General features: G+C 41.1%; 1 protein-coding gene across 1 annotated transcript in view; it reads left to right on the top strand.

Moving 5' to 3' along the window:
* LOC124804710 (von Willebrand factor A domain-containing protein 8) overlaps window positions 1-27,655 on the top strand; it is a 256,617-nt gene that overhangs the window by 75,445 nt on the left and 153,517 nt on the right. The window contains exons 11-14 of the mRNA XM_047264969.1: window positions 4,734-4,909; window positions 10,849-10,958; window positions 22,284-22,477; window positions 23,271-23,475. Of these exons, the coding sequence (XP_047120925.1) occupies window positions 4,734-4,909; window positions 10,849-10,958; window positions 22,284-22,477; window positions 23,271-23,475 (685 nt within the window). The remainder of the gene's footprint in view (window positions 1-4,733; window positions 4,910-10,848; window positions 10,959-22,283; window positions 22,478-23,270; window positions 23,476-27,655) is intronic.

The following is a 27,655-nucleotide window of genomic DNA, read 5'->3' as shown; positions in this document are numbered from 1 at the left end:
TTCAGTTTAACATAAGTTTTTTTTTACAGTTACTACTTGATATCTAAAAGTTCATCTGTTGAGTAAAATGAGTTGTCATTCAGAAATTCTTTTAATTTGTTTTTAAATGTTGGTTGGCTATCTGTCAGACTATTAATGCTATTTGGTGAATGACCAAAGATTTTTGTAGCAGCATAATTCACCCCTTTCTGTGCCAAAGTCGGTGAAGATAATCCTTTCTTCTAGTGTTGTAGCTGTGCAAGTCACTATTATTTTTGAATTAAGGTGGATTATTAATAACAAATTTCATATGTGAATACTGTATTTACTCGAATGTAAGCCGCACTTTTTTTCCGGTTTTTGTAATCCAAAAATCCGCCTGCAGCTTAGAATCGAGCGCAAAGCAAGCGGAGGTTCTGAAAAATGTTGGTAGGTGCCACCACAACTAACTTCTGCCGTCAAATTATGTAGTGCTACACAGGCATGCTTTGCAGGCACAAAGATAAATACTGGCGACAAAACCTCTGCATCAGTAAAAAAAAAAACGAAACTACTAGAGTGAGACAACAGCAAACGCGGAATAATATACATATAATGTCATGTTTATATTCATATTATTCTTATGCCTAATAGTGATACAGTCAGAAATGAAGCACGGCAATTGACAAAATTTTTAAATCTAAGATGACTAATTTCTGTGCAGAATGTAATGTACTACAGAGGTGTCTGCAAACATTTTCAAACGGAGAAAATTTTTCGCTAAACTCTCGTTCAGAACATCTTCTATCATACGCAGTCTATTATCTGGTTCTTGTTGATCATTATCAAAGAAAGCAACAGTGTAAGTAACAACAATTAGCAGTCTTTTGCCATTGTTTCGCTAATGAGATGATTCCTCTCTCTTTTTTTTTTTTTTTTAATTGTAAGCAGCGGTAGTGTGCACAAAAGCAAGCCATGCCACGAGCGGTGATAGGTCATGAACACTCGTCATCAGAATGCGATGAACAATGCATGACACAGTACAGTAATGCATTTTCAGCTTAGAGTGAAGTAAACACCTATAACAAAGTGAACGGCACTTATCAGGTCAAAGAAAAATAGCAATCAATTCAAACCAGACGAAGCACGTGAAAAAGTAATGGTACCGGTATAAATACGGACGGAGCACCTGACGCATAGCAGTGGCTACATGGTAAAGCTTAACTGCTAAGCTTAAGACTTGAACCAAACTACTGTAGCTGTATCGTCATTCATTCAACCTAAATTGTGTCTCATATTACAATGGACCAACTTTGTTTTGATTTGGAGGTGCAGCCTAAAACTTTTCTCTCCCCTTGAATTTCGAGTCTCAAATTTCAGGTGCGGCTTAGATTCGGGAAAATTTTTTTTCCTTGATTTTGAGTCTCATTTTTCAGGTGCGGCTTAGATTTGAGTAAATACGGTATATCTATTGCGAAGGTACTGTGAAGATCCTGAGTTCCTTAAATACATGTCTGCAAGGTGATCGTGGATGGGCTGCAGCTATTAATCTGATTACACAGTTTTATGCAATGAATACTTTTTCTCGTAATGATGAATTATCCCAAAATATGATGCCATATTAAAGCAGTGAATGAAAATAGGCCTGGTAGGCTAACTTACTGATATGTTTATCGCCAAAATTTGCAATAACCCTAATAACATATGTAGCCGTATCATTTCAGCAGATCATTAATGTGTTTCTTCCAGTTCAATTTCTCATCAGTGCACACACCCAGAAATTTTGAATATTCTGCCTTAGCAACAGACCTCTGTTCAAAGTCTATGTTTATCAATGGTGTTGTGCCATTTATTGTACAGAATTGTATATACTGTGTTTTCTCAAAATGCAGTGAGAGTCCATTTGAAGAGAACCTATAATAATTTTCTGAAAGACATTATTTACAGTTTCCTCAGCTGATTCTTGTTTGTTGGGTGTGATTACTATTTTGAATCATCAGCAAAAAGAACTAACTTTGCACCTTCATGAATATAGAATGGCAAGTCATTAACATATATCAAGAGCAATAAGGGACCCAAGACTGAACCCTATGCGACACAATTCTTGAAACCTCCCCAATTAGAGGACTCTGCTGATTTCTGCAGAGTATCTGAACTGTTAATTTCAACCTTCTGCATCTTCCAGTTAAATATGAATGAGACCATTTGCACATTGTCACACTCATACTGCAATAATTAACCTTATCTAGAAGAATTTCAGGATTCACATAGTCAAAAGCCTACTAGGCACACAAAAGAATACTCCTGGAGTGATTTACCTTTGTCTGTGCATTTGTCCCCATTGGTGTACTGATAATTTTGTTTTAAGCAATAAGTGTACACTGCCTTAGCAAATGTCACGAGATGGTGGGGCACAAATGGCGCAGATGTGTTGTATGCGCACCACACGCCACCTGTGCCAACTGCTGTTGTGTAGGAGACCTTCTGAGAAGGTTGTGCAAGTGATATGTGTAACATGCATTGTCACTGTGAACTGATGCCGTTTGAACAGGGTATGGTGATTGATGCCCGAGGAATGGCAATTTCGATTTCAGCAGTGGTGCAAGGATTTGGCTTCATCCATTAAACTGTGTTCAGGGTGTAAAGTGAATGGTTGAATGAGGGTGTCACAGTCTACAACACATGAAGTACTGGCCGTGCAGCACCCTCGATGACCATGACCAGCGACATCTGAGATGGATCGTCAATAGTGACAGAAGGGCAACAGTGGAACAATCACAGCTCAATTCAATATAGTATGTGCTAGACATGTTTCCCAGCAGACAGTCCATAAGAACATGGGTTTCTTCGGGTATAGCACTGCACAGTAGTGCAACTGTTAACCCAAAGTAAATGAGCGCAACTGCTTGCATTTGTCACCAATCACCAGGGATGGACCCTGGAACAATGACGTAACATGATACGATTGGATGAATCATGTCAACTGCACTATACCAAAGGGAGACACCGTATGTGAGAGCAGACCGCATGAATTGATGGATCCTGCCTGCCAAGAAGATGTGGTCCACAACAGTGGTGTCTCTATTATGGTCTGGAGTGCATTTTCCTGGGTATAGAATGGTCCCCCTAGTTGCTCTGGAGGGGACTTTGAATGGTCTGAGGTATTTGAGCTGCTTGGGGACCATCTCTGCTCATTTTTGACCTTCCAACAGCCTGATGGTTCTTCATTGTTTCAAAATGATAACACGTCACCATATCATTCACACGTCAGACTGAGATGACCACACTGAAGCCCAAATTTGAACCCCATCAAGCATATCTGGGATGTCATGGAACACAGGCTCAACACCATAGATCCTGCACCCACTAACAGACCAGAGTTGGTTGCTGCTCTGCAAACAATTTGGTGTCAGCTGCTTCCAGAGGAGTACCAGGAGCTTATAGATGTACTTCCACAGCACCACTGCAGTGCACACAGCCATAGGAGGCCCCATGTGGAATTAGGTGCCTATCCCATGACATTTGCTAAGTCAGTGTACAGTGTATTACATGTAATATGAAGTTCTTTTCCCAATTCATATCATGCTTTCTCTGTCAAATCCCTCCTGCAGTAACCTGGGAGCTTGTAGCTGTGTTTTCCACTTCCCTTACAAAGCTAATGTTCACTACCTGCTCATGCCTCTTCAGGTGAAAGCAAGGCAGAGCTGTGTTTGAGGACACAACACAGCAGAGATCGCCTGGCAATGTGAACACCGAGTGACTTGTAACAGGTTGGTAAGACATTGCAAGTGATTTACTGGTGAGTCCCTGTACAGTCACGCCATCTGTGGAACCCTACACAGGAAGAGATCATCATTTGACTGTGTACCAACTCACATCATCAGTGAATCTTATTCGTGTTATTTCGTGTACAGGGGCCTTAGTTTTATAACTATAATTCAAAGAATGGAAAATCCAGGATGGAATAATGACAATATCATGGAAAGAATGGGCTGCTACTCACCATACAGAGAAGACGATGAGTTGCAGACAGGAACATAGGCCTTCTTCTAAGCTAGAATGTGTGTACACACACACACACACACACACACACACACACAAGCGCACACACGCACACGCACACACACACACACACACACACACACACACACACACACACACACACACACATGACCACTGTCTCTGGCCTCTGAGGCCAGACTGGGATAGTGGTCATACATGTGTGAGTTGTGCTTGTGTGAATATGTGTGTTTTCTGCTTTAGAAGAAGTCCTTTCAACTGCTATCTCAAATGTATAGCAATCTATTCATTGTGCCTTTCTGCAATTCAACAACTCCTTTATAAAGTGAGTAGCAACATATCCTTTTCATAATATTGTAGTTCAAAGAGCTTTATTGACAGCAATGACAGACATACTGAAAGAATTAATCTGTAAATAACTCTGGTTTTGAAAGTTCCTGACAGATTAAAATTGTATGCCAGACAGAGACTCAAACTCAATACCTTTGCCTTTTGAGGGCAAATGCTTTGCCAACTGAGACACCCAAGCATGACTCATGACCCATCCTCATAGAAATGCTGCCACGAGCACCTTGTCTCCTACCTTCCACATTATGGGTCATCCCTTTGTGTTCTGGAAACTCTGGTTTTGATATATATTTTTAGCTTGCAACATTAAGTGTTCTGTCGTTTAAGTAATTTCAGGCTGTTGAGGATTTATTTTGTAAAATATTAAAAATGTTTCAAAGTTTGTAGCCAAATTTTTTTTGCAACAGGTTGGTGCATGATAGAGAATTGACACTCCATGGTGGGCAGAGACTGGTGCGACATGATCGGTATGATGAATACAAGAAGAGGTATGGACTAACAGATAGAGATCTTCAGGAATCTGGTGTCTTGCGGATACATCCTGCATTCCGCATTGTCGGTCTTGCTGAGCCTCCTGCTGTTGGTGAGCCAAAAGCTTCCTTCTCTTTGTGGTACTAATACTATTGTTACCAGAGTATCTGTGATGCTATCTCTGTGAGCAGATTAAAAGTAATTTTAATGTGTAGGATTTTATATTTATTGAAACTGCTGGCTTGTTTCTATTAACATGAGCAGGGATGTAATCAGTTAGGTTCTCAAAATTTTTTCTATAACAGATTGCAACTTGTTTTACCTCTCTGCTCACTTAAAAGTATTCTATGTTCATCTTATCTTTATTGTATGGAATTGGATGGGGTCTGGAGCTGTCTGGTGAATTTTATAAGCCAACACTGGGCACCTGATGATGGTAGCATGCTACTGAAACATTTCATGCCAAACTAAACACTGAAACAGACTAAACATTGAAACAGACTGCTTTTTCTGTCAGTGGATCTCTTTTTCTCCTTTTCTCTTTTCATTCATGATTTTCTATGTATCACACTATGCGACTGACTCACCCCTTATTTTGATGGCAATTTATTTTATATGAAGGATATTCCTCTCTCTTACGTGTGAGGGAATTGTACATCACTAGAAAACTTTTTTATTAATTTTAAAGAATGAAAACTCCATTTAGCTACAACAACAATGTAGGAAAAGGTAGATTGCTACTTACTGTAAAGAAGACTCCTTAAGTTGCAGACAGCAGAGTTAAAAGACACTTAAATAAAGTTATCAGCCACTGCCTTCATCAGTAAAAGAGAAACACATATCATTCATAAACACAAGCCAGCAACTCGTGCACGCATTGCTACCAACTCCAGCAGCTTGGACCGGAGTAACTATCTCATGGGATACAAGCAGCAGTCTGGAGGGAGCAGGGAAGGAAAAGGAGTAGTAGGGTATGGGTGGCTGGATAGATGAATGCTGTATGGCGAATTGTGCAGGGGCTAGAATGCCAGTAGGTGTAGCATCAGGAGGTAGTGGGGCTGGCAGTTAGTGAAAAAGGAGTGGAATGGGCAAAGATGGATGGGTGCAGTGGTAGGGGTGGCAAACAAAGAGGGTGGGGGATCAGAATGAGGAGAAGATGAAAGGACAGTGGGGGTTGAAACTGCTGGGTGGAGGGTACGAGGACAGTAAGTAACAGTAGGTTGAGACCGGGTAATTGTGGAGAATGTGTTGTAAAAATGACTCCCACCTGCACAGGTCAGAAAAGCTGGTGTTGGAGGAGAGGATGCAGATGGCTCGGGTAGTGAAGCAGCCATTAAGCATGTTATGTTCAGCTGCATGTTATGCCACAGGGTGATCTACTGATGGAGTAGGATAAACCCGTGACAGGTCTGGAATAGGAAGTGCTGGGTGGGTGGATTTGGGCAGCTCATGCACCTGGCTCTTCCACAGGGATATGATCCTTGTGGCAAGGGGTTGTGATTGGGAATGTCATAGGGATGCACTAGGGTATTGTGGAGGTTGGGTAACTGGGTGACAGAACACCATTTCAGGAAGGGTGGGAAGGATCTCATGTAGGATGTCCCTCATTTTGGGCATGATGATAGGTAACCAATGTCCTGGTGAAGGATGTGGTACATTGTTCCAGTCTGGGGTGGTAGTGGGTGACGAAGGCAGCACTCCTTTGTGGCTGGTTCTTGGCGGTTGTGGGAGGATTTGGGGTGTGTGGGGAAACGGCACAAGAGATTTGTTCGTATACTAGGTCGGGTGGATAGTAGGTGTCTGAGAAGGCCTTGTTGAGACTGTTGTCATACTGAGAGGGATAGCTCTTGTCACTGCAGATATGCCATTTGCAGGTGGCCAGGCTGTGTGGTAGAGATTTTTTGGTGTGGAAGAGATGACATCTGTCGCAATGCATGTAATGTTGGTGATAGTAGATTTACCATGTGTAGAAGAATGAAACTGGAATTTCCATATAGATGGTGCTAGCCATCATTGTAGGGCCCATGAGAACATGTCTGCAGTGCCATCTGCTTTCTGTAACTGTTGACAATGAATGCCAACACACAGTAAGCCAAGTTCCATACATCAGTATCTGTTTCAAATCCATAAACATGTTGAATTTTGTGCCTGCTAACTAAGATTTGCGGACAGAATTGGTTTTCTGTTATCATTTGATGAAAACTGGTGCAGAATTGCATTGATTGCTTGTTGAAGAATTCGGCGAACAGGTTCTTGGGAAAACGCAGTGTTTCAAGTGGTTCAAAAAACTGAAAAGTGGTGATTTTGGTATGAGAAACAATGAGTGTGGGAAACCACCAAAAAAATTCAGAGACAATGAATTGCACGCCTTATTGGATAAAGATGGTACTCAAACTCAACAGGAACTTGCGGAACGATTGAATGTGACACAGAAAGCCATTTCTCTTCGGTTAAAAGCTATGGGAAAGGTGCAGAAAGTGGGGAAATGGGTTCTGCATGAACTTGGTGAAAGACAGCAAGGAAATCGAAAGACCACTTGTGAAATGCTGCTTGCCAGATACCAAAGAAAGTCGTTTCTCCATCGAATAGTGATGGGTGATGAAATATGGATATATTTTGAGAAACCTAAGTGTCGTAAATCATGGGCGAATCAAGGCAGACCATCAACATCCATTGCAAGACCAAATCACTTTGGAAAGAAGTTTGTGTTCGATGGGATCAGAAGAGAGTCACCTATTATGAGCTGCTAAAACCTGGTGAAACTGTTAACACTGATCGCTACCAACTGCAGATGATCGATTTAAATTGAGCATTACGTGGAAAATAACTGTAATATGGAAAGAGGCAATACAAAGTCATATTTCTCCATGATAATGCCCCATCACACACAGCAAAATGGGTCAGGGAAACTGTCAAGGCGTTCAGTTCGGAAATACTAGGGCATGCGGCTTATTCTCCAGACTTGGCTCCATCCGATTATCATCTGTTTGCATCTATGGGTCACACTTTCACTAAGCAATACTTCAATTTGTATGAAAATGTACGAAAATAGTTTGCTGACAGGTTTGCTTCAAAAGAACTATTAAATTTTTTTTGCTTAGCATTCATAGGTGGCCAGAGTGGTGGGAGAAATGTATAAATAGCAATGGAGATTATTTTGAATAAAATATTGTTTACCAGTTGCAAACAACAGACATGTAATTGTTGCAACAAAATTCTGGCTTCATACTTCTACACCTGGTATTGTGGACAAAGGTGAGATGGAACCATCAAGAGGAGGTGGTCAATGTCTATGAAGGTGGCATGCTGTGTTGAGGACCAAATGAAGTGGATGGCAGAGAAAGTGTTTTGGTTGTGAGGAAATAATGATAGGTTATCTTCGCTCTGGGTACATATCATGAAGATATCATATGAACCTAAACCAAACTAGGGGTTTGGCATTTTGGGAGTCTAGGAACGGCTCCTGTAGATGGCCCATAAAAAGGCTGGCATAGGAAGGTGCTTGCAGGTGCCCATGGCTGTGCTGCAGGTTTGTTTGTATATCTTTTCTTCAAAGAAGAGTCCAATCCCCTATGCTACCCTGCACATCCACTTTATTCTTGCTCCCCAAAATCCACAAACCCAACACTCCTGGATGCCCTGTTGTGGCTGGTTATTGTGCCCCCACTGGAAGAATTTTGGCCCTCATTGACTAACACCTCCCTTAATCTAGCCTTCCACATCAAGGACACCAACCACTTCCTTCTCAAACTCTCCACCATCTCCGCACTTTACATCCTGGAATGCTACTTGTCACTGTTGATGCCACCTTCTTATACACCAGCTGCCCACGGTCTTACTGCTATTGAACATTACCTTTCCCAATGTACTTCAGACTCCAAACCCACAACCTCATTCCTCATACACCTTACTAACTTTATCCCAACCTACAATTATTTCTCCTTTGAAGGGAATGTATACAAAAAAAAGAAAAAGAAAAAAAAAGAAGAAGAAGAAGAAATCCGTGGCACAGCCATGGCCACTTGCATGGTACCCTCCTATGCCAATCTGTTTATGAGCCATCTAGAGGAGACCTTCCTAGCCTTCCAAAATGCCAAACCCCTAGTTTGGTTCATGTTCATTGATGATATCTTCACGATCTGGACTCAGGGCCAAGACACCCTATCATTGTTTCTTCACAACCTCAGTACTTTCTCTTCCATCTACTTCACCTGGTCCTTCTTAACCCAGTACGTCACCTTCCTAGACATTGACCTTCTCCTCTCTGATGGCTTCATCCTCACCTCTGTCCACATTAAACCCACCAATCGTGAACAGTATCTGCATTTCAACAGCTGCCATCCTTTTCACACCAAAAAATCTCTCCCATACAGCCTGGCCACCTGGGATGGCATATGTGCAGCGACAAAAACTCCCTTGCTCAGTATGCTGATGGTCTCTCTAAGGCCTTCATGGACAGGCACTATCCCTCAGACCTAGACCACAAACAGATCTCTCCCAATCCTCCTACCACCCGCAAGAACCAGCCACAAAGGAGTATCCTCTTGTCCCACAGTACCACCCCAGACTGGAACAACTGAACCCATCCTTTGCCATGGCTTTGATTACCTATCATCACGCCCTGAAATGAGAGACATCCTACTCGAGATCCTTCCCATCTCTCCTAAAGTGGTGTTCCTCTCTCTCCCCCCCCCCCCCCCCCTCCAACCTCCAACCTCCACAACATCCTAGTCCATCCCTGTGCCACTCCCAACCCCAATGCTTTGCTACAATGATCATATCCCTGTGGAAGACCCAATGCAAGATCTGCCCAAATCCATTCACCCAGCACCCCAGCACTTCCTGTTCCAGCCCTTTCACAGGTTGATCCTATCCCATCCGGGGCCAAGCTGCCTGTGTAATGTCATTTAGCAGCTCTGGTGGAAACATTGCACAGCTTTTTATATCCACCAGGATGAACGACCACCGCCAAACTGTGGCCAAGAGCAAAGTAGATCACCCTGTGACACAACATGCAGTTGAACATAACATGCTTCATTTCAGTGGCTGCTTCACTACCCGAGCCATCTGGTTTCTTCCCTCCACCACCAGCTTTTCTGACTTTGCAGATGGGAGTTATCCTTACAACACATTCACTGCCATAATTATACCAGCCGCAACCTACTGTAACATATTATCCCCGTATCCTCCACCCAACAGTCTCCACCCCCTCTGTCCTCTCATCTCCTCCCCTTTCTCATCTCCCATCCTCTTTGTTCGCCGCCCTCTGCCAATGCACTAACCAATTTTTGACCACACTACTTCTTTTTTACTCCAGTTTTCCCCAAATTCCTGCCCCACAACCTCCTGACGCTCCACCTGTTAGCGTTCTAGTTCCTGCACACTTCGCCAGATAACATTCATCTCTGTGCCCACCCATTCACTACTATTCCTTTCCTTCCCTGCCCTCTCCAGATTGCTGCTTGCATCCCACGTGACAGTTGTATTCTAGTCTGAGCTGCCAGAGTTGGCAGCCATGTGTACATGAATGTGCTTTTGCTTGTGAGTATGACTGGTATGTGTTTCTCTTTCACTGATGAAGGTTGTGGCTGAAAGCTTTATGTAAGTGTCTTTTGATTGTTCTGTATGCAACAGAATGTGTCTTCTTTATTGTAAGTAGCAATCTATCTTTTCTTACATTGTTTGTACTAGTTTTAATTTATTTATTTCAGCCTGAACTTCTATATCCATTAAACACATAGCTACTGGTCTGTCAGATTCATTAGTTAGAACACTGAATTTATGTTTGGCATGGTTTAGTTTAGATACCTATTTGACTATCAAAAATGATGTTATGGTCTCCCATTTCAGGGAGATGCTCAGATGGCTACTGAAGAAAATTTAGTAGTTGATTTCCACTTTGTCCATCTGAGCTGGATCTCCATATCTAATGATCTTAATGTTGATAACAGTTAACTCTGGTTGTCTGTCCTTTCTGTCAAATCCCTTGTCTGAATTAGATGGAATTTCCTTTTGTGCCACTGTGATGGGTAAAAATTTGTGTGTTTGCAGGTTCACAAGGTCGAAATCAGTGGCTGTCGAGTGAGTTATTAAGTTTGTTTCTGTTTCACGAAATGCGACCCCTCTCATTGGAGGAAGAACTACAGATCATATCACATCTGGTAAGTATATTTACGTGGTAATGAATTGTATTAAGTACTTCTTTATGGAAACAGAAACATTGCAGGAGGTTGTTTGAAAATTTGTTATTTCTATCAAAAGTTTGCAGAATTTCTTGTAGTATGTAATCACCTCATCCATTTGATGGATAAGTGCAACATATTCTGGAAGTTCCAGCACTAGCATTATGAATGTAGTTTTCTTTATTGTGTTTAAATAATTTTCAAGCATATGATATACGCCAATTTGAATTATCAATGGGTGTATCTTTTCAATTCATTTCTGCAATGGGATTTAAGATAGCTGTCATATCCATTACTTATTTGTGGATGTCTGAATTTGTTCAGGGAAACTCATTGACGAAATCATCGTGGGTTATCAACAAGTATCAGCAGTAACCCAAGAAAATTTCATTTGTGAAATTCAAGGAGAGAGCCTGCAATCACATCATGTTACTCACTTATTTACCAAGTTACTGTGATCATTATCATGCTGTGTAATAAGCACTTGTCATTGGAAAGGATTTCATTATTATAATCATTAGTGCTTCTCTCAATTTTAACCCCTATATTTTCATTGTGCCCTTGCCATTTTTGATATTTACTGGAATTCTCAGTGAAATTTATAGCTTTTAAAGTATCAGTCAGTTGTTTTTTGTTATAAATTGGGAAAAAATGTGTGTGAAAGTTGTGATCCCTATATTGCATATTAATATGTGAGCAGGACCCATAATACTACTTCTGCCTTGAAAATAGTATTCTCATTAGTTGTTGTATCTGCATTTTAACTGGTAATCAGGCTTTTTTGTGAAACTCATACCATGTGTCAGAGGACCACTATCCTGCACAATATTAACACCTTCTCTCCAGTTCATTTCACTTTTCTCTCTTCGACTCTATGTGCTGTCATTTTTCGTGTCTTTTTTCCTCTGCCACTCTGACAGGTCCATAAGAGTTCCTGTTCATTATAAGCTGACCAAGAGACAACAATACATGTACTGGGACAGCTGCTACTCCTTCCACTCCAGATGATCTCGTTGCAGGGGGTTGACGCATCTGCCATCCCTCTGCCAATATACTGATAATTTGCTAAGGCACTACCACAAATACTTGGTCCAGCTTCACTTACTAACCAGGCACAGATTAGTATACCCTCATTATGCAGAAAGTAATCTCATTTAGGCTATAAAATAAAATACTGGAACAGCAAAAATATCGCAAAAATTGTACACCTATACCTTTGCATTTTTCGTCTTCTCATGGTATTACAACCTGCGCAGGTCTTGGCTTGTATTTTTCTTCTTCTCATGGTGTTAAACCCTGCACAGGTCTTAGCCTCTTCAAGTTTTCTCCATTCTGCCCTCTTCAGCACAGCTCTTTATCATCCTCTGACTCTGAGAGATTTTATACCTTCTTCCTTGTCATTTATCCACTCCTACCGAGTTCTTCCCCTCTGTCTTCTTCAAGCTGGCCTATATTCATAAGTATTTTTAGTTGTTCTTCCAGTATCAACCCTAAGGACATGTCCAAGCCAATTTGTTCTCCTCCTTTTTAATGTTTTTATAATGTCAGCCCCATGTACAAGATGATCCAGCTCACTGTTCGTTCTAGACTTCCAGAAACCATTGTTATCCTGAACAGCCCTACATATCTTACACAGAACCCTGCATTCAAACATCCTAAGCTGCTGTACATCAGTACTCATTAATGTCCACATTTCACATTTGTAGATTACAACTGGCCTGATCATGACTGTATAAATTTGCGGTTTCATTTGTCTGTTTAATAACCTAGCGACTAAACATTTTTTTAAACATGAGAAAGCATCTTTTACCACTTAGGGTGCACAGTTTCATTTCAGTTGACATGGAATTAGACATATTAATTTTACATACCAGTTATTCAATGTTCGGCACATGTTCCAAACTGAGACTTGTTGCTGATAGTTTATCCAAGTTATTATTTTCCTTCTTGGTGGAATGCATGTACTTAGTCCTCATTTAATTAAGAGCAAGGCCTCTAGGTAGTGTGCCTTCTTTCAGCTCACCTATTGTTCTCTCTGTTGAAACTCTTCTCTTCTAATAAGTTCTGTGTCATCGGCATATCTGGGTTCACTTTGTGCCTATGTAACCAGGTATTCAAAGCTTTTGAATTCCTGCTTCAAGAGCCAGCTTAAAAAGCATAGAGTGGACATCCCCTTGTCTGACTCCTTTATTAATATCTGATTTGTTGTTGAACTATTAGGCTGAAATCCACACTGATACTCTCCCAGTATCCCTTCTGCATATGGAACTAGCCTTTTGTAGATAATACTGGAGAGAATCTTTTAGGTTACATACAGCAGGGTAATTCCTAGGTAATTTAAACAACAATCTCTGTGTCCTATCTTATGGATTGCTTGGATTACACCTAAGGTCCACTCTTCCAGAATTCTGTCCTGATTCCATATCAATTTGATAAGTTTGTGGATTCACTTATGGAGACCAATTCCCCTATTTTTCAAGTGTTCTGCAGTTATTCCATCAGTTTACCTTCTGTACTTCCTGTAATATAGGTTGTTCTATCTCTGGATCTGCTGTGGAATAGAGTGGCTGCTCGTTCTTGGTAGGTTTGCCCTACAGAATTCCATTGATGTATTCTGTTCATCTGTCCAGAACATCTTGTTTGTCTGTCAGTAAATTTCCCTCTTTGTCCGTACATACTGTTATTATTTGTCTATATTCTTGGCTGCCCTCTTTAATTCTCTTATAAAATTTTCTGCTCTCATTCCTTTGGTGCTCTTCCATCTTCTCTAACTTTCTCCTTATGGCTTCCTTTTTTTCCTTCTACATACCCTTGCTGCCTGTATTCTCTTTCTATTATATGATGCCTGGTTTTATCTTATATTTCACTCTGAGCACTTCAGTCTTGCTTCCTTTTTCTGTTCCACTGCATGTCTAGATGTGTCATCATTTTTAAGTCTCCTTGTTTCCCTCATTATTTCATGTTCTGTTGTCAGAATAATTTTTTAAAAATTTTTTGAAAATGTTGTCAGCGATCTTATATTAATATGATAACTGCTCAATTCAGCGGCATGGATCGGTGCAGCCTGCTCCACAGAAGTGGAAGTCCACCTGCTGTTCTGGAGTCTGAAGATGATCCTTAAGGTTTGAAGCTGGTCACTCCTATTAAAAGACATTTGCGATCAAAACTGTTCTTTTAATTATCATAATTTTTTAAATTGAGTTCCATTCTTTGTCTGTATAGTCTTCACCATCTTTTGTTTGTAACTCCTGTCACAATCTCTTCTGATACCCTTAAATGGTAGACCCATTTTTCAGTTGTTCTGTATTTGATTCTTTACTCTGGTACTATTTCCTTTGTCTGTCATAGCAAATTTTTGCTCATTTTGGCTACTACTAGACAATGGTCAGAATTGGAATTAGATCCTTGGAAAGTGTGCATATTTTCCATGTCGGATGCCCACCTCTTCGATAGCAATATATAGTCTATTTGGTTTGCTTCAGTTTATTTGCACTATTTTCTAGGTCCCTTTGTAGATATTTTTCTTAGGGAAACAGTTACTTACTGCCTTCAACTTGTTCACAGAAGCAAACTTGACAACCCTCATACTGTTATGAATAGTTTTATCTCACAGACTTTCCTAGCCAGACATGCTTCTGAAAGCCTCTTCTTCGTCCAGTTTGGTTTTATAATTGGCAGGCACTGTTATGGAGCTATATCTAGGTATTGTACCTCAAACCTCATGTAGCTGACTCTGCTGTTGGTGCATGTACATTCACGAAGGTCACATAGTGGAATTTGTCTTTGATACACAGAGTAAATATTCTGTCATTAAATGGAGTGAAAGCAATAACAGATCTATGCATATCCCTGGAGGCTCAACTTGTCTTTTATCCTTTCCTGACTAACATAGGGAGAATTTGTGCTTGTGAATCTTACCCCTTCCATTCAGCCTGATGTCCTACAGTGCAGCAACTCCCATTCCATACCTTAGCATCTCTTCCGCAATACTATTCATAGTGCCTGCCTGCAGCAATGTATGCACATTCCATTTTCCAGATTTAAGCACTGTTATATCTGTGTTCATGTTCCTTGGCACAATTCTCCTTTGTAAGGATAGTTCTTGTTAAATTTGTCACGATGATAGGCTTTTTACACGGCAGGGGTATCGACTGTGCATTCAACCCTTAACCTGGATGACTGTGCTTTCATTTCAGTGTTAGCTCCCTGAGAGTAGTTGATGACCCAATCTATAGAGCCTCCTCCCCCCCCCCCCCCTCCGCCCCTCTCCACCCTATGGTATGGGACATGCTTCATATGGCTCCTCTGCTGGGGCTCACAGCATTGATGGCATCACCGCTTTTTCCGTGATATGACCTGCTTTGTGTGTCACCAGTTGGGGCACCTAGGAAGTGTCTATCTCAGCCAGTATGCGATAATAACAATGGCCATCAGCATTTTGTGTGCCTTCTTGCCAGTGCCCATAGCAGCAGCAGCAGCCAGGATGCACAAGCTTATGTTACAACTGGAAATGGAATGGAGCAACAATTGATTTTCAATTGGACACAGAGGCAACCGAGTCTCTGGTTAATGTGGACACCTACTGGCACATTGGCTCCCCACAACTGTGCCACTTTTCACGGAGTGGTGGTGTACAATGGCCAGTCAAGCCCATTGTGGGGTCAGATTGTAGTCCACACTAAGTATAAACATGTAGCTCGGCAACCACCCTTTTTGGTAGTCAGTGCTTGGGTGGCAACTAACATTTTTGGCTAATCTGCTTTCATGGTGTCTGGTTTCCAAAGACAGTATAAGTGAACCTCATTTCAAATGTGGTACTATTCACAGAACTTGATACATTATGTGCACAATACAAGCAACTGTTTGAACTTGTATTAGATTGTGCAACTTGTATTTGATTGTGCAACAGGTTTCTTAGATCATATATCCTTAAAGTAATCAGCAGTGACTAAGTTTTGTAGACCACACATCCAGTGACGTTCACTATGAGTGATCAAGTTAAAAGTGGAACTTGATAGATTGCAAAGTATGGGAATAATATCCCCAGTGTCATCTAGCCAGTGGGTAATGTCCATGGTCGTAGTTAAGAAGCCAAGTGGATCACACAGAATTTGTGGTGGTTTTAAGTCTACCGTTAATGCTAAAGGAAATGTCGCTATGTATCTAATTTCTCATATGAAGGAATTGTTGGCAAAATTGGCTGGTAGCCATTATTTTTTTAAGAGGGATCATGTTACTCATATTTTACAAAGCATTTTGTCGTTAATATGCTGTTCACCATGTGTCATTTAAAAAGTTGCCATTTGGAGTCACCATTGCTCCTGCAGTATTTCAAGAAACCTTTAGCAACTCATTCAAGGTATAGCCAACTGTGTTTTACTGTTTATATGACTTGCTAATTACCATAGCCACACAGAAGAAGCAACTATGCTATCTGCAGGTGTTGTTTGAGCAGCTCCAAACCTATGGTCTGCATTATCGCTTTGACAAATGTAGTTACTGTGAGCCAAGTATAAGATACCTAGGACATACATGAAGTAAAAGAAGGTCTCACAACCACCAACCCCTAATGACATCAAAGAACTTCAATCGTTACTGGAAAAAATTAATTATTATGCAAAATTTATTCCCAGTGTGTCCCAGATTCAACATCCATTCAATTAGTTGTGTAAAAAAGGTGTTAAATTTGTTTGGTCAGAAGTATGCTGGATGAATTTCTCACAACTTAAAAAGTGCCTTGAATTAGCTCCGTATTTAGCACATTCCATTCTGGCAAACACTTCGTGCTTGCCACTAGTGCGCCAGAATGTGACATTAGTACAGTGCTGTCACACAAATGTGCCAACAGCATGGAATAGCCCACTGAATTTGCATCTAAAACGTTAAATGAGACAGAGAGAAATTATGTGAAGGATAGATTGCTACTCACATAAAGATGACAAGTTGAGATGCAGACAGGCACATTTGAGCAGTCGGCCAAAATCTTCTTCAGAAAAGAAAATATTTCCCCCTCCCCACCTCTTCCCTCCCCACAGCTTCCCAATGCTGCACCTGGCAGCCTTGTCCTGGCACCATCTATTCCCTGCACAATCTGCCAGATGGTGCTGACGTTTCACTATCCCTCCCCCTTTCCCACCCCACTCCAGATTGCTGCCTCCATTTGACGCAACACAGTTGCATCCTGGCCAAAGCGGTCAGAGATAGTGGGTATATGTGCTTGCTTATGTAAATGTGTGTGTTTTCTTTTATGATAAGGCTCTATCTGGAAGCTCAAATGTGTAACAGTCTTTCTGTTGTGCCAGTGTGTCATGTTTATGGTGAAAAGCAATCTAGCCTCCTGATAATATTCTTGATGTTCCAACCTGGACTTTCTATCATTTGCCACAGAGGATTTATTCACAAATTGAGAAAGAGTTGTTGGCTGTCACATATGGACCAGGAAAAGAGTTGTTGGCTGTCACATATGGACAAGAAAGTCTCATGTGCATCTCTATGGTTCTAAGTTTCACCTAAATCACCAATCAGAAGCTCGTCATTTTGCAGTTAAATCCCTATTCGAAACTACCCGATAAGAGGGCACAGAGGCTGCAATGATGAGTGTTGTCCCTGCATAACTATACCTACAAGATCGATTAATGGCACACCGTGCAGCACTCAAATGCTGGCACAGTTTTCCACATGCTATGCTGCCCAGGTTCAGAGTATGACAGGCACGAAGTACTGTGTTTTGCTTAAGATGAAAACCAGAGACGCAGACTTTACTAATTCCTGATTATGGCATGCAATGTAACATCAGAAGTGGGCTATGATCCATTTCTTCGCAGGGTGGTGTTTGCTGTACAGCAGGGCTGCTAGCACCTGCCTAAGGGCACTGACCCAGAGTGACACACCTAGTTTTCATTATGGCACAGACTTAATATCACTAATGGTGTCATATTCTAGGCTCCAGTCGATTCTGAATGCCAGTTGGTAGCTCGTTCCATGCTCTGCACGTGTATTGGCCTAGTGTTGACATGACCATGTACGCACTGTCTGGAACTTACTGACCTGCACCCAAAGTCAGTTGGCACCTGCACAGTTTCAGTCCTGGGCCATGCCCTGATCACCTCTTGCGAAGAGTGCATGTTGATGTCGAATAATTGCCTTTGATTTATTGAGAGAACTTTTTTAGAAATTGTGGTTCATCTGTAAAGTAGACTGTGTATACAATACTAGTGCAATCCATTCTTCAGTACTGATCGAGTTCTCGGGATTCCCACCAGGTCAGATTAAAGGACAACATAAAGCATTCCAGAGGCTGGCTTCTAGATTTGTTACTGGTAGGTTCAGTTAACATACAGGTATTATGGGCGGGAATTCAGATGGAATCCCTGGGGGGGAAGGTGACATTATTTATGAGTAGTATTAATGAGACAATTTAGAGAACTGGCATTTGAAGCTGACTGCAGAATGATTCTACTGCTGCCAACATAAATTTTGTGTAATGACCACGAAGATAAAATAATAGAAATTAGGGTTTGTACGGAGGCATGTGGACAGTTGTTATTCCCTTGTTCTGTCCGTGAGTGGAACAGGAAAGGAAATGACTAGTAGTGGTGCAAGGTATCTTCAGCAATCCACCACATAGTGGCTTGTGGAGTATGTATGTAGATACAAATCAATTCATGGAGTCTGTGTTTCAGGATTTTTGTAAAAAACTTGAACTTCAACATCAGTCAATGCAAAATCAATGCCACTACAAAAATACTGATGGACCGTGAAATATATCAATAATCTTTGTAGTATTGACATTCACACTGTAGTCAGTCTTTACATCTAAAACAGTCTTGTAAATAGTAGGATGCCACATCCAATTTGGAAGCCAAGCAGATGGTCAGGACCTTCAAAATCCTGATGCACAAGGTAATGATCAGAGCCAACTCCATGGAATCATTCACCAGCTTCCTTACCATGTGCTGGTCAACTTCTGTGAATGGATGTAGTCCAGCCAAAACTTTACGTGACTACAGGTCCTGCACCCTTCTCAACTTGCTGCGCATGGCTCACCATACTCATGCACGCATGCACGTGCTCACACACCCATCCAAACCCCCCCCCCCCCCCCCTCCCCACACACACACACACACACACACACACACACACACACAGAGCCTGCCTTGAGAAGCAACAGCCTTCCAAATCCCCATCTGACCATTCACTCTTAGACTTCCCATTACCAATTATGTAGGTGAATGCTGGGTGGCCACAAGGCCTCGTTTTTGGCCGTAGGGGGCATAAAAATGCTTGAGGTTGCAATCAGTCAGGAGGATCTAGTTAGGCATCAAAATCAGTTCTGCCCACTATGAGACTTACCATCCCCCTCCCCCCTTCCCCTCATCTGCTGGCTGGGTATGAACTAAGTACCAGGGACAAGCCTGGCTGCTGTTGTTAACAACTTCCACCCTCATGTTAACCATCAACAAGAGGTTGACAATCACTAATGATAGGAGCTGAAGGAGATGGAACTGCTTCCACCTCCTAAACCAGTTCTAGCTCCCACCACCTGCAGTGAACCCCTCACCACACAATCAATGGAGTTTGAGCATTTCCAAACTGAGGTGCCCATGCAGGCTGCCCTCTGTCCCCATCTCCGTCATGAGCAGAATCCACTATCCTGCAGGCTGGGTCAAGATGCACCCAAGAACCCATTGACTGGTTGGAACTTTCAAAAACAGCTTTGGCTTCTGTCTCAGATGATCACATTGAGGAACTATCATGAGAGGCTCTCTCTCTGTAAAAGGGGGGCGGGGGTGGAGAGTTAATGTCCAACAGATGTGGAGTCCTGACCCAGACCAAATATCAATATGGAAGACAGTCAGAGATACTTGGGCTTCATACTCCAGCTGCAGCTTGCTCTAGCAAGGGACGCTAACACAGCTGCAAGTATGTCATTTGGAGCCATGCGCTGAGGCAAGACTACCCTTAAATACCAAAACCTGTACCTACCAGTCAGTCGGTTGTTAGTCATTGCAGCTGAAGCCTTCAGTGCTGCTGGATTTGCTCCCTGGACTGTTTGTATAAGCGTAAGACAATTTGCTACACTCTGGACTTGTTTTTGGTTTACTGTTCACTTCATAAACTCTGCCGTCATTGACCTCAGGAACCACATGTTTGTTCCTCCAGTCTCCGTGTTGCTGCCAATGTGAGGTATCATAAACTGTGTTCTGTCTAAACAGAGTATGACAGAAAAACATTCTGTTTCTATACAGCATAGATTTGTGTTGAATGTCAAAAACTTTGAGATTTTTGGCCACTAAAAACATATTACAAAACTGATTTCACACTTAGAAGGATTTTTAATTTGGCTGCTCGTTTTAAAGGGTCTGCAAGTGAACCAGTAGTAATGTGACTTTCTCGCTCCTTCATCTCTTTTTCATGCTACATGAAAGCAGATATTACCTAATGTTTAGTCTTTGTACAGTACTACCTGAGGCTGGAACAAATGAGTTGCATCTGTCACTAAGGCATTGACTACTAATCATGCCATGAAATAATGAGTATCCTGCTGATTCAAAATTCACTATTGTCTTGAAAAGTGCTATTCTTTTCTCTGTTTAACATATGAAACATCCTGTCCCATCCTTATGCTGCTGCCGTTACCACCCTTTTGCCACACAGGTCATGTGTGTTTGAAATATCCAATTGATGGACTGTCCATCTAGTCTGGGCCTGGCTTGTATTGAGAAGCAATAGCCTTCAAATCCTCATCTGGCCATTCAGTCTTAGGCTTCCCGTTACCAATTATTTAGGTGAATGCTTGGATGTATCCTTAGACAAGGACATGTCCAGCTCTCTTTCCTTCCCTATCCTGTTAAAACATGTCTTCTGTCTGTGATGCTCTTATTGTAATTTACCAATTCATAGAGCAAGCCCATCCTGACCAGTCTGGTCACATTGTATCCCATCCCTTAAGAGGCAGATCACATGTAAAACCATCTGTGCCATATATCAACTTTACTACAATCACTGCTTAGCATTTTATGTGGGCATAACCACCAGTCACTGTCAATCTGTATGAATGCCCACCTTCAACCTGTAACTGAGTGTAAGCATGACTAGTCATTTGCAAAACATACAGGTTAACAATGTGCTCATTGTCTGTGGCCACTACACAGCTTTATTACTTAGCAGCTGTGCCCCAATTGCACCACCACCAACACACAGCCCTTTTCGTACCCTACATCAGTATCTTAGTCTCCACTAACACCTGTCAGCCACCTGCTTTTGTCCCAGTTGCCTCTCAATTCCAGTGATTGCTTGGGACTACTGTGTTGTAATAACCATTACATTTCTGTTGAGTCTGCCCTGATAGCTGAGTGGTCAGCGTGACGGAATGGCTGCGCTAAGGGGCTCGGGTTCAATTCTCAGCTGGGTTGGGGATTTTTGTCCACTCAGGGACTGGGTGTTGTGTTGTCTTTGTCCTCATCATCGTGTTGTGTTGTCTTAATCATCCTATCATCCACCAGGGTGGCGACAGGAAGGGCATCCGGCCACCCCTTCGATTAACCTTGCCAAATCAGAGGATAACCATGCCAACCCTGCGGAAGTGCGGGACACAGACACAAGGAAAGAGAGGGAGAGGGAGAGGGAGAGGGAGAGGGAGAGGGAGAGGGAGAGGGAGAGGGAGAGAGAGAGTACATTTCTGTTGAAACACTTTCCAGAAATGGCACAGTGGTTTCTCAGCAGTCAGTAATTTACCTGTGTTTTTCCTCTGTGACCAGATTTAAATGATTTTTGTGGAGTGTGTGTGTGTGTGTGTGTGTGTGTGTGTGTGTGTGTTAGTTATCAAAGGATTCGCTTGAAAAATGGGAACCATGTTCATAGAATTCCAATGCCATACACTTCCTTTTGTGTTTCAATACCTGTTTCTCCATTTGTTAGTGTTCGCAACTGACATCTGTGTGATGGTAATAGCATAATACTGACCAAGCATAGCAGATGACATAGTGGTAAGACACTGGAACCACATTCAGGAAGATGGTGGTTCATATTCCTGCGTGATCCAGATTTATGGTTTCTGTTGATTGCCCAAAACTCTTAATATGAATGCTTTGGTGGTCCCTTTGAAAAAGGACATGGCCGCTTTCCTTCCCTTTCCTGAACTCTATTGACCACTTCATCAGCAAGACTTTATACCTGTATCTTCCTTTCTACACAGTGTTGTGTGATTACTCATGTTATATTTTTGCAATGTCTTGAAAATAATAGTGACAATTTAAGAAAGTCTGTAGGTTGAAATTGTACTGAAAATAACGTCTTTTGCAGTATGGCACACAACAGGCAAGGTTAATGTCTGGCATTGTAGACTTTGCACATAAACTACGCAGTTCCACAGACCCAACATTACGGTCATTAGCAAACTCATTGTCAACACGACAGCTTCTGAGGATAGCACGCCGTCTGTCGCAATACCCCATGGACAGTCAACGAGAGAGTATTCATCGTGCATGCTTGTCTAGGTTAGTGGTTTGCTTTGTCAGAATGTGTGATACACGGGACATGAATTAATATACAAAAATATCTTGGTTGATGTTTAAATAATAATATGTGTTTGTATATTTGGGAAATGTATTTCCCAAACTCTAATAGATGAGACAATAAAGGAAGCTTGTATATTTGCCTGTAAAGCAGTTGTAATTAAAAAATTGCTTTAACAGAACAGCACATCTCTTAACAGTGTCACATGGTAGTGGTTGTTAGACATTACTAATATCTTTAATTATTGCATTCAACCACAAGACAGTGTTCTTCTTGTTGAGCTGTGCATTTTGAGAGAACAATCTCCCACCTAAAAGTTCATTGCAATGGAACAACATTGAAAGTTGTCCCTCCAGAAAAGCATTTCTAACATAATGTGGTTGTCAATTGTCCCACAAATTGTTAACAATTGTCCTGTCCACACATAAAAAATAGTCATACTATATTTTTGTAATACTTTAACATAGGACAGCATTCAAAAACCAGTACATATTACTGACATGCAGGTGACACAGATCTTCCTCCAGCCACTGCTCATATTGGCAGCATGTAGCAGCAGCCTGATATCTCATTCTTCTGCCAATCATCACAGTATTGGGAACCCACAGACCAGATACACTACTATACCAAGGTGCTGCAAGCTGTGTGATCATCCTGAGCAGTGCTTGGAAGAAGTCCTGTGTGGCCTGCATGTCAGTAACATGTGCTGACTTACTGATGATGTGCTGCTACTTTCAATTAGATTGTTATTGAATGACTTTCCTAAATTTTTAGGTTTTTGCCTCCTTTGGCTAGGCAGATATTGGACACAGCACTAACAGAAAATGGATTCCCAATTGAACAAGCTGAAATGGAAGAATCAGCTATTAAATGTGATGTGGATGAAAATGTGGTGCAGATTGGTCAAACTGTCGCACCTCGATACAAGACAGCAGCAAAGACGAAGATTCCAGACATAACATTCTTCAACATCCCTCAGGTAAGCCACGGTGGACCCATTTTCAGTATTGTGTGTAATATGAAGCAGGAAGAGAGGACTTTTGAGATATGGAAATTAGTCAATGATTGTTGCTATAAAACTGTAATCTTAAAAATCTGAATTGTAATGTTAGGAAATGGAGAAAAATAATCAAGCATTTCAAAAATGAGATGATAGCAGTGTCAGGATAATATATAAAATAACATGGGTGAAGGTGAGTAAGAAAAGGTAAGCCAGATGTGATCATTGGATGGTTTTATAGCCCCTCTGTGTCAGGAGCTGTAATGGCAGAGCACTTCAGAGATAGCTTGCAGAACATCATAAGTTTCCTAATCTATATCTGCATCTGTGCAATTACTTTGCAATCAGCACTTAAGTGGTTGACAAAGGGTTCATAGAACCTCCTTCTCACTGTTTTTCTATTGTTCTACTCTGAAACAAATATATAGGTACAAACCAACAAAATATTTTGACTTTCAGAGGAGAAAGTTGATGATGGAAATGTTATGAAAAGATCTCATCACAGTGAAAAAGGCTTTTGTTTTAATGATTACCATGACCTTAAACCCCCACACCTTCTCCCCAATTTCATGGTATTGCTGAATGAGCTGCCTTTCTTTGAATTTTTTCAATATTATCCATGAGTCGCATTTGGTGAGGATCCTTTACTGCACAGCATTCAATGAATTTGAAAATATAATTTAACTGATCAATCTGAATGAAATGGCAGACAATAGAGAAAAGTCAGAAATACTGAATTCACTCTTTCAAAACTGTTTCACTGTGGTAGGTCATATTATGGTTCTTCCTTACAATCATTGCATGAACATCAGAATAGCAACTTTTGAGTTATATAATTGTGGAATAAAAACTGAATTAAAATTGTTCAGTGGTGAAAAAGCATGTGGACCAGATGAGATATCAGTGAGATTCTACCAGAGATTATGTGTAAGAACTTGCTCCCTTTCTAGCAGTAATGTATCATAAGCTAATCGACTGACCATTTTCAAGAAAGGTGGTAAGAAAGATGCACATACTTATATGCCTGTATCGTTGAATCAGACTTGCTTACACATTAGAATTATTTTTGAGAATGGAAATGTTGTTGTTGTTGTGGTCTTCAGTCCTGAGACTGGTTTGATGCAGCTCTCCATGCTACTCTATCCTGTGCAAGCTTTTTCATCTCCCAGTACCTACTGCAACCTACATCCTTCTGAATCTGCTTAGTGTATTCATCTCTTGGTCTCCCTCTACGATTTTTACCCTCCACGCTGCCCTCCAATACTAAATTGGTGATCCCTTGATGTCTCAGAACATGTCCTACCAACCGATCACTTCTTCTGGTCAAGTTGTGCCACAAACTTCTCTTCTCCCCAATCCTATTCAATACTTCCTCATTAGTTATGTGATCTACCCATCTAATCTTCAGCATTCTTCTGTAGCACCACATTTCGAAAGCTTCTATTCTCTTCTTGTCCAAACTATTTATCGTCAATGTTTCACTTCCATACATGGCTACACTCCATACGAATACTTTCAGAAATGACTTCCTGACACTTAAATCAATACTGGATGTTAACAAATTTCTCTTCTTCAGAAACGCTTTCCTTGCCATTGCCAGCCTACATTTTATATCCTCTCTACTTCGACCATCATCAGTTATTTTGCTCCCCAAATAGCAAAACTCCTTTACTACTTTAAGTGCCTCATTTCCTAATCTAATTTCCTCAGCATCACCCGACTTAATTAGACTACATTCCATTATCCTTGTTTTGCTTTTGTTGATGTTCATCTTATATCCTCCTTTCAAGACACTGTCCATTCCATTCAACTGCTCTTCCAAGTCCGTTGCTGTCTGACAGAATTACAATGTCATCGGCGAACCTCAAAGTTTTTATTTCTTCTCCATGAATTTTAATACCTACTCCAAATTTTTCTTTTGTTTCCTTTACTGCTTGCTCAATATACAGATTGAACAACATCAGGGAGAGGCTACAACCCTGTCTTACTCCGTTCCCAACCACTGCTTCCCTTTCATGTCCCTCGACTCTTATAACTGCCATCTGGTTTCTGTACAAATTGTAAATAGCCTTTCGCTCCCTGTATTTTACCCCTGCCACCTTTAGAATTTGAAAGAGAGTATTCCAGTCAACATTGTCAAAAGCTTTCTCTAAGTCTACAAATGCTAGAAACGTAGGTTTGCCTTTCCTTACTCTTTCTTCTAAGATAAGTCGTAAGGTCAGTATTGCCTCACGTGTTCCAGTGTTTCTACGGAATCCAAATTGATCTTCCCCGAGGTCGGCTTCTACTAGTTTTTCCATTCGTCTGTAAAGAATTCGTGTTAGTATTTTGCAGCTGTGACTTATTAAGCTGATAGTTCGGTAATTTTCACATCTGTCAACACCTGCTTTCTTTGGGATTGGAATTATTATATTCTTCTTGAAGTCTGAGGGTATTTCGCCTGTTTCATACATCTTGCTCACCAGATGGTAGAGTGGCTCTCCCACGGCCGTCAGTAGTTCCAATGAAATATTGTCTACTCCGGGGGCCTTGTTTCGACTCAGGTCTTTCAGTGCTCTGTCAAACTCTTCACGCAGTATCATATCTCCCATTTCATCTTCATCTACATCCTCTTCCATTTCTATAACATTGCCCTCAAGTACATCGCCCTTGTATAGACCCTCTATATACTCCTTCCACCTTTCTGCTTTCCCTTCTTTGCTTAGAACTGGGTTTCCATCTGAGCTCTTGATATTCATACAAGTCGTTCTCTTATCTCCAAAGGTCTCTTTAATTTTCCTGTTGGCGGTATCTATCTTACCCCTAGTGAGATAGGCCTCTACATCCTTACATTTGTCCTCTAGCCATCCCTGCTTAGCCATTTTGCACTTCCTGTCGATCTCATTTTTGAGACATTTGTATTCCTTTTTGCCTGTTTCACTTACTGCATTTTTATATTTTCTCCTTTCATCAATTAAATTCAATATTTCTTCTGTTACCCAAGGATTTCTACTAGCCCTCGTCTTTTTACCTACTTGATCCTCTGCTGCCTTCATTACTTCATCCCTCAAAGCTACCCATTCTTCTTCTACTGTATTTATTTCCCCCATTCCTGTCAATTGCTCCCTTATGCTCTCCCTGAATCTCTGTACAACCTCTGGTTCTTTTAGTTTATCCAGGTCCCATCTCCTTAAATTCCCACCTTTTTGCAGTTTCTTCAGTTTTAATCTACAGGTCATAACCAATAGATTGTGGTCAGAGTCCACATCTGCCCCTGGAAATGTCTTACAATTTAAAACCTGGTTCCTAAATCTCTGTCTTACCATTATATAATCTATCTGATACCTTTTAGTATCTCCAGGGTTCTTCCATGTATACAACCTTCTTTCATGGAAATATCTTCTATAAAAATCATCATCAATTACACAAACGGAGATCTTGCAAAACTCAGACTTGCTTACACATTAGAATTATTTTTGAGAATGGAAATATCTTCTATAAAAATCATCATCAATTACACAAATGGAGATCTTGCAAAACTCAGCTATCACTGTTCACTGACGAGGTGTTTAGCATCATAGACTGTGGTGTTCAGGTTGATGCTGTGTTCCTTGACTTCAGGAAGGTGTTTGATACAGTTTGACACTGTTGTTCAGTGAACAAAATATGAACTTGCCAAGTATTGTACCGTGTTTGTGATTGGACTCAGGATGTCCTTGCAGGTAGAGCTCAACATGCTGTTCTTAGTGAAACTAAATTGGCAGATGTAAGGGTAACTTCAGGAGTACCCCAAGAAAGTGTAATAGGACTGTTACTGCTTACAGTATGTATAAATGATCTAGTGAATAACATTGGAAGTTGCAAGATCTCTTTCACAAATGGTGCAGTTGTGTATAGGGATGTATCAGTGCCATAAGACTAGTGATTTGCAGGAAGATGATTGGTGCAGGAACTAGTAGTTTATCATGAATGTAAATAAAGGTAAAATATTGCTCATAAATACGTGAAGAAATGCCCCACTGTTCTATTACACTATTGTTGACAAATAACTTGATGGAGTAGCTAGGAATAACTATCTGAAGTGATCTAAAGTGCGATGATCACATAAAACAGATTATAGGAAACACAGATGACAGGCTGAGATTCATTGGAAGAATGTTACGGAAATTTAATTCACCCA

Source organism: Schistocerca piceifrons, chromosome 7, assembly GCF_021461385.2.
Source record: "Schistocerca piceifrons isolate TAMUIC-IGC-003096 chromosome 7, iqSchPice1.1, whole genome shotgun sequence".
NCBI lineage: Eukaryota > Metazoa > Arthropoda > Insecta > Orthoptera > Acrididae > Schistocerca > Schistocerca piceifrons.
This window is presented reverse-complemented; position numbering and strand designations above follow the sequence as displayed.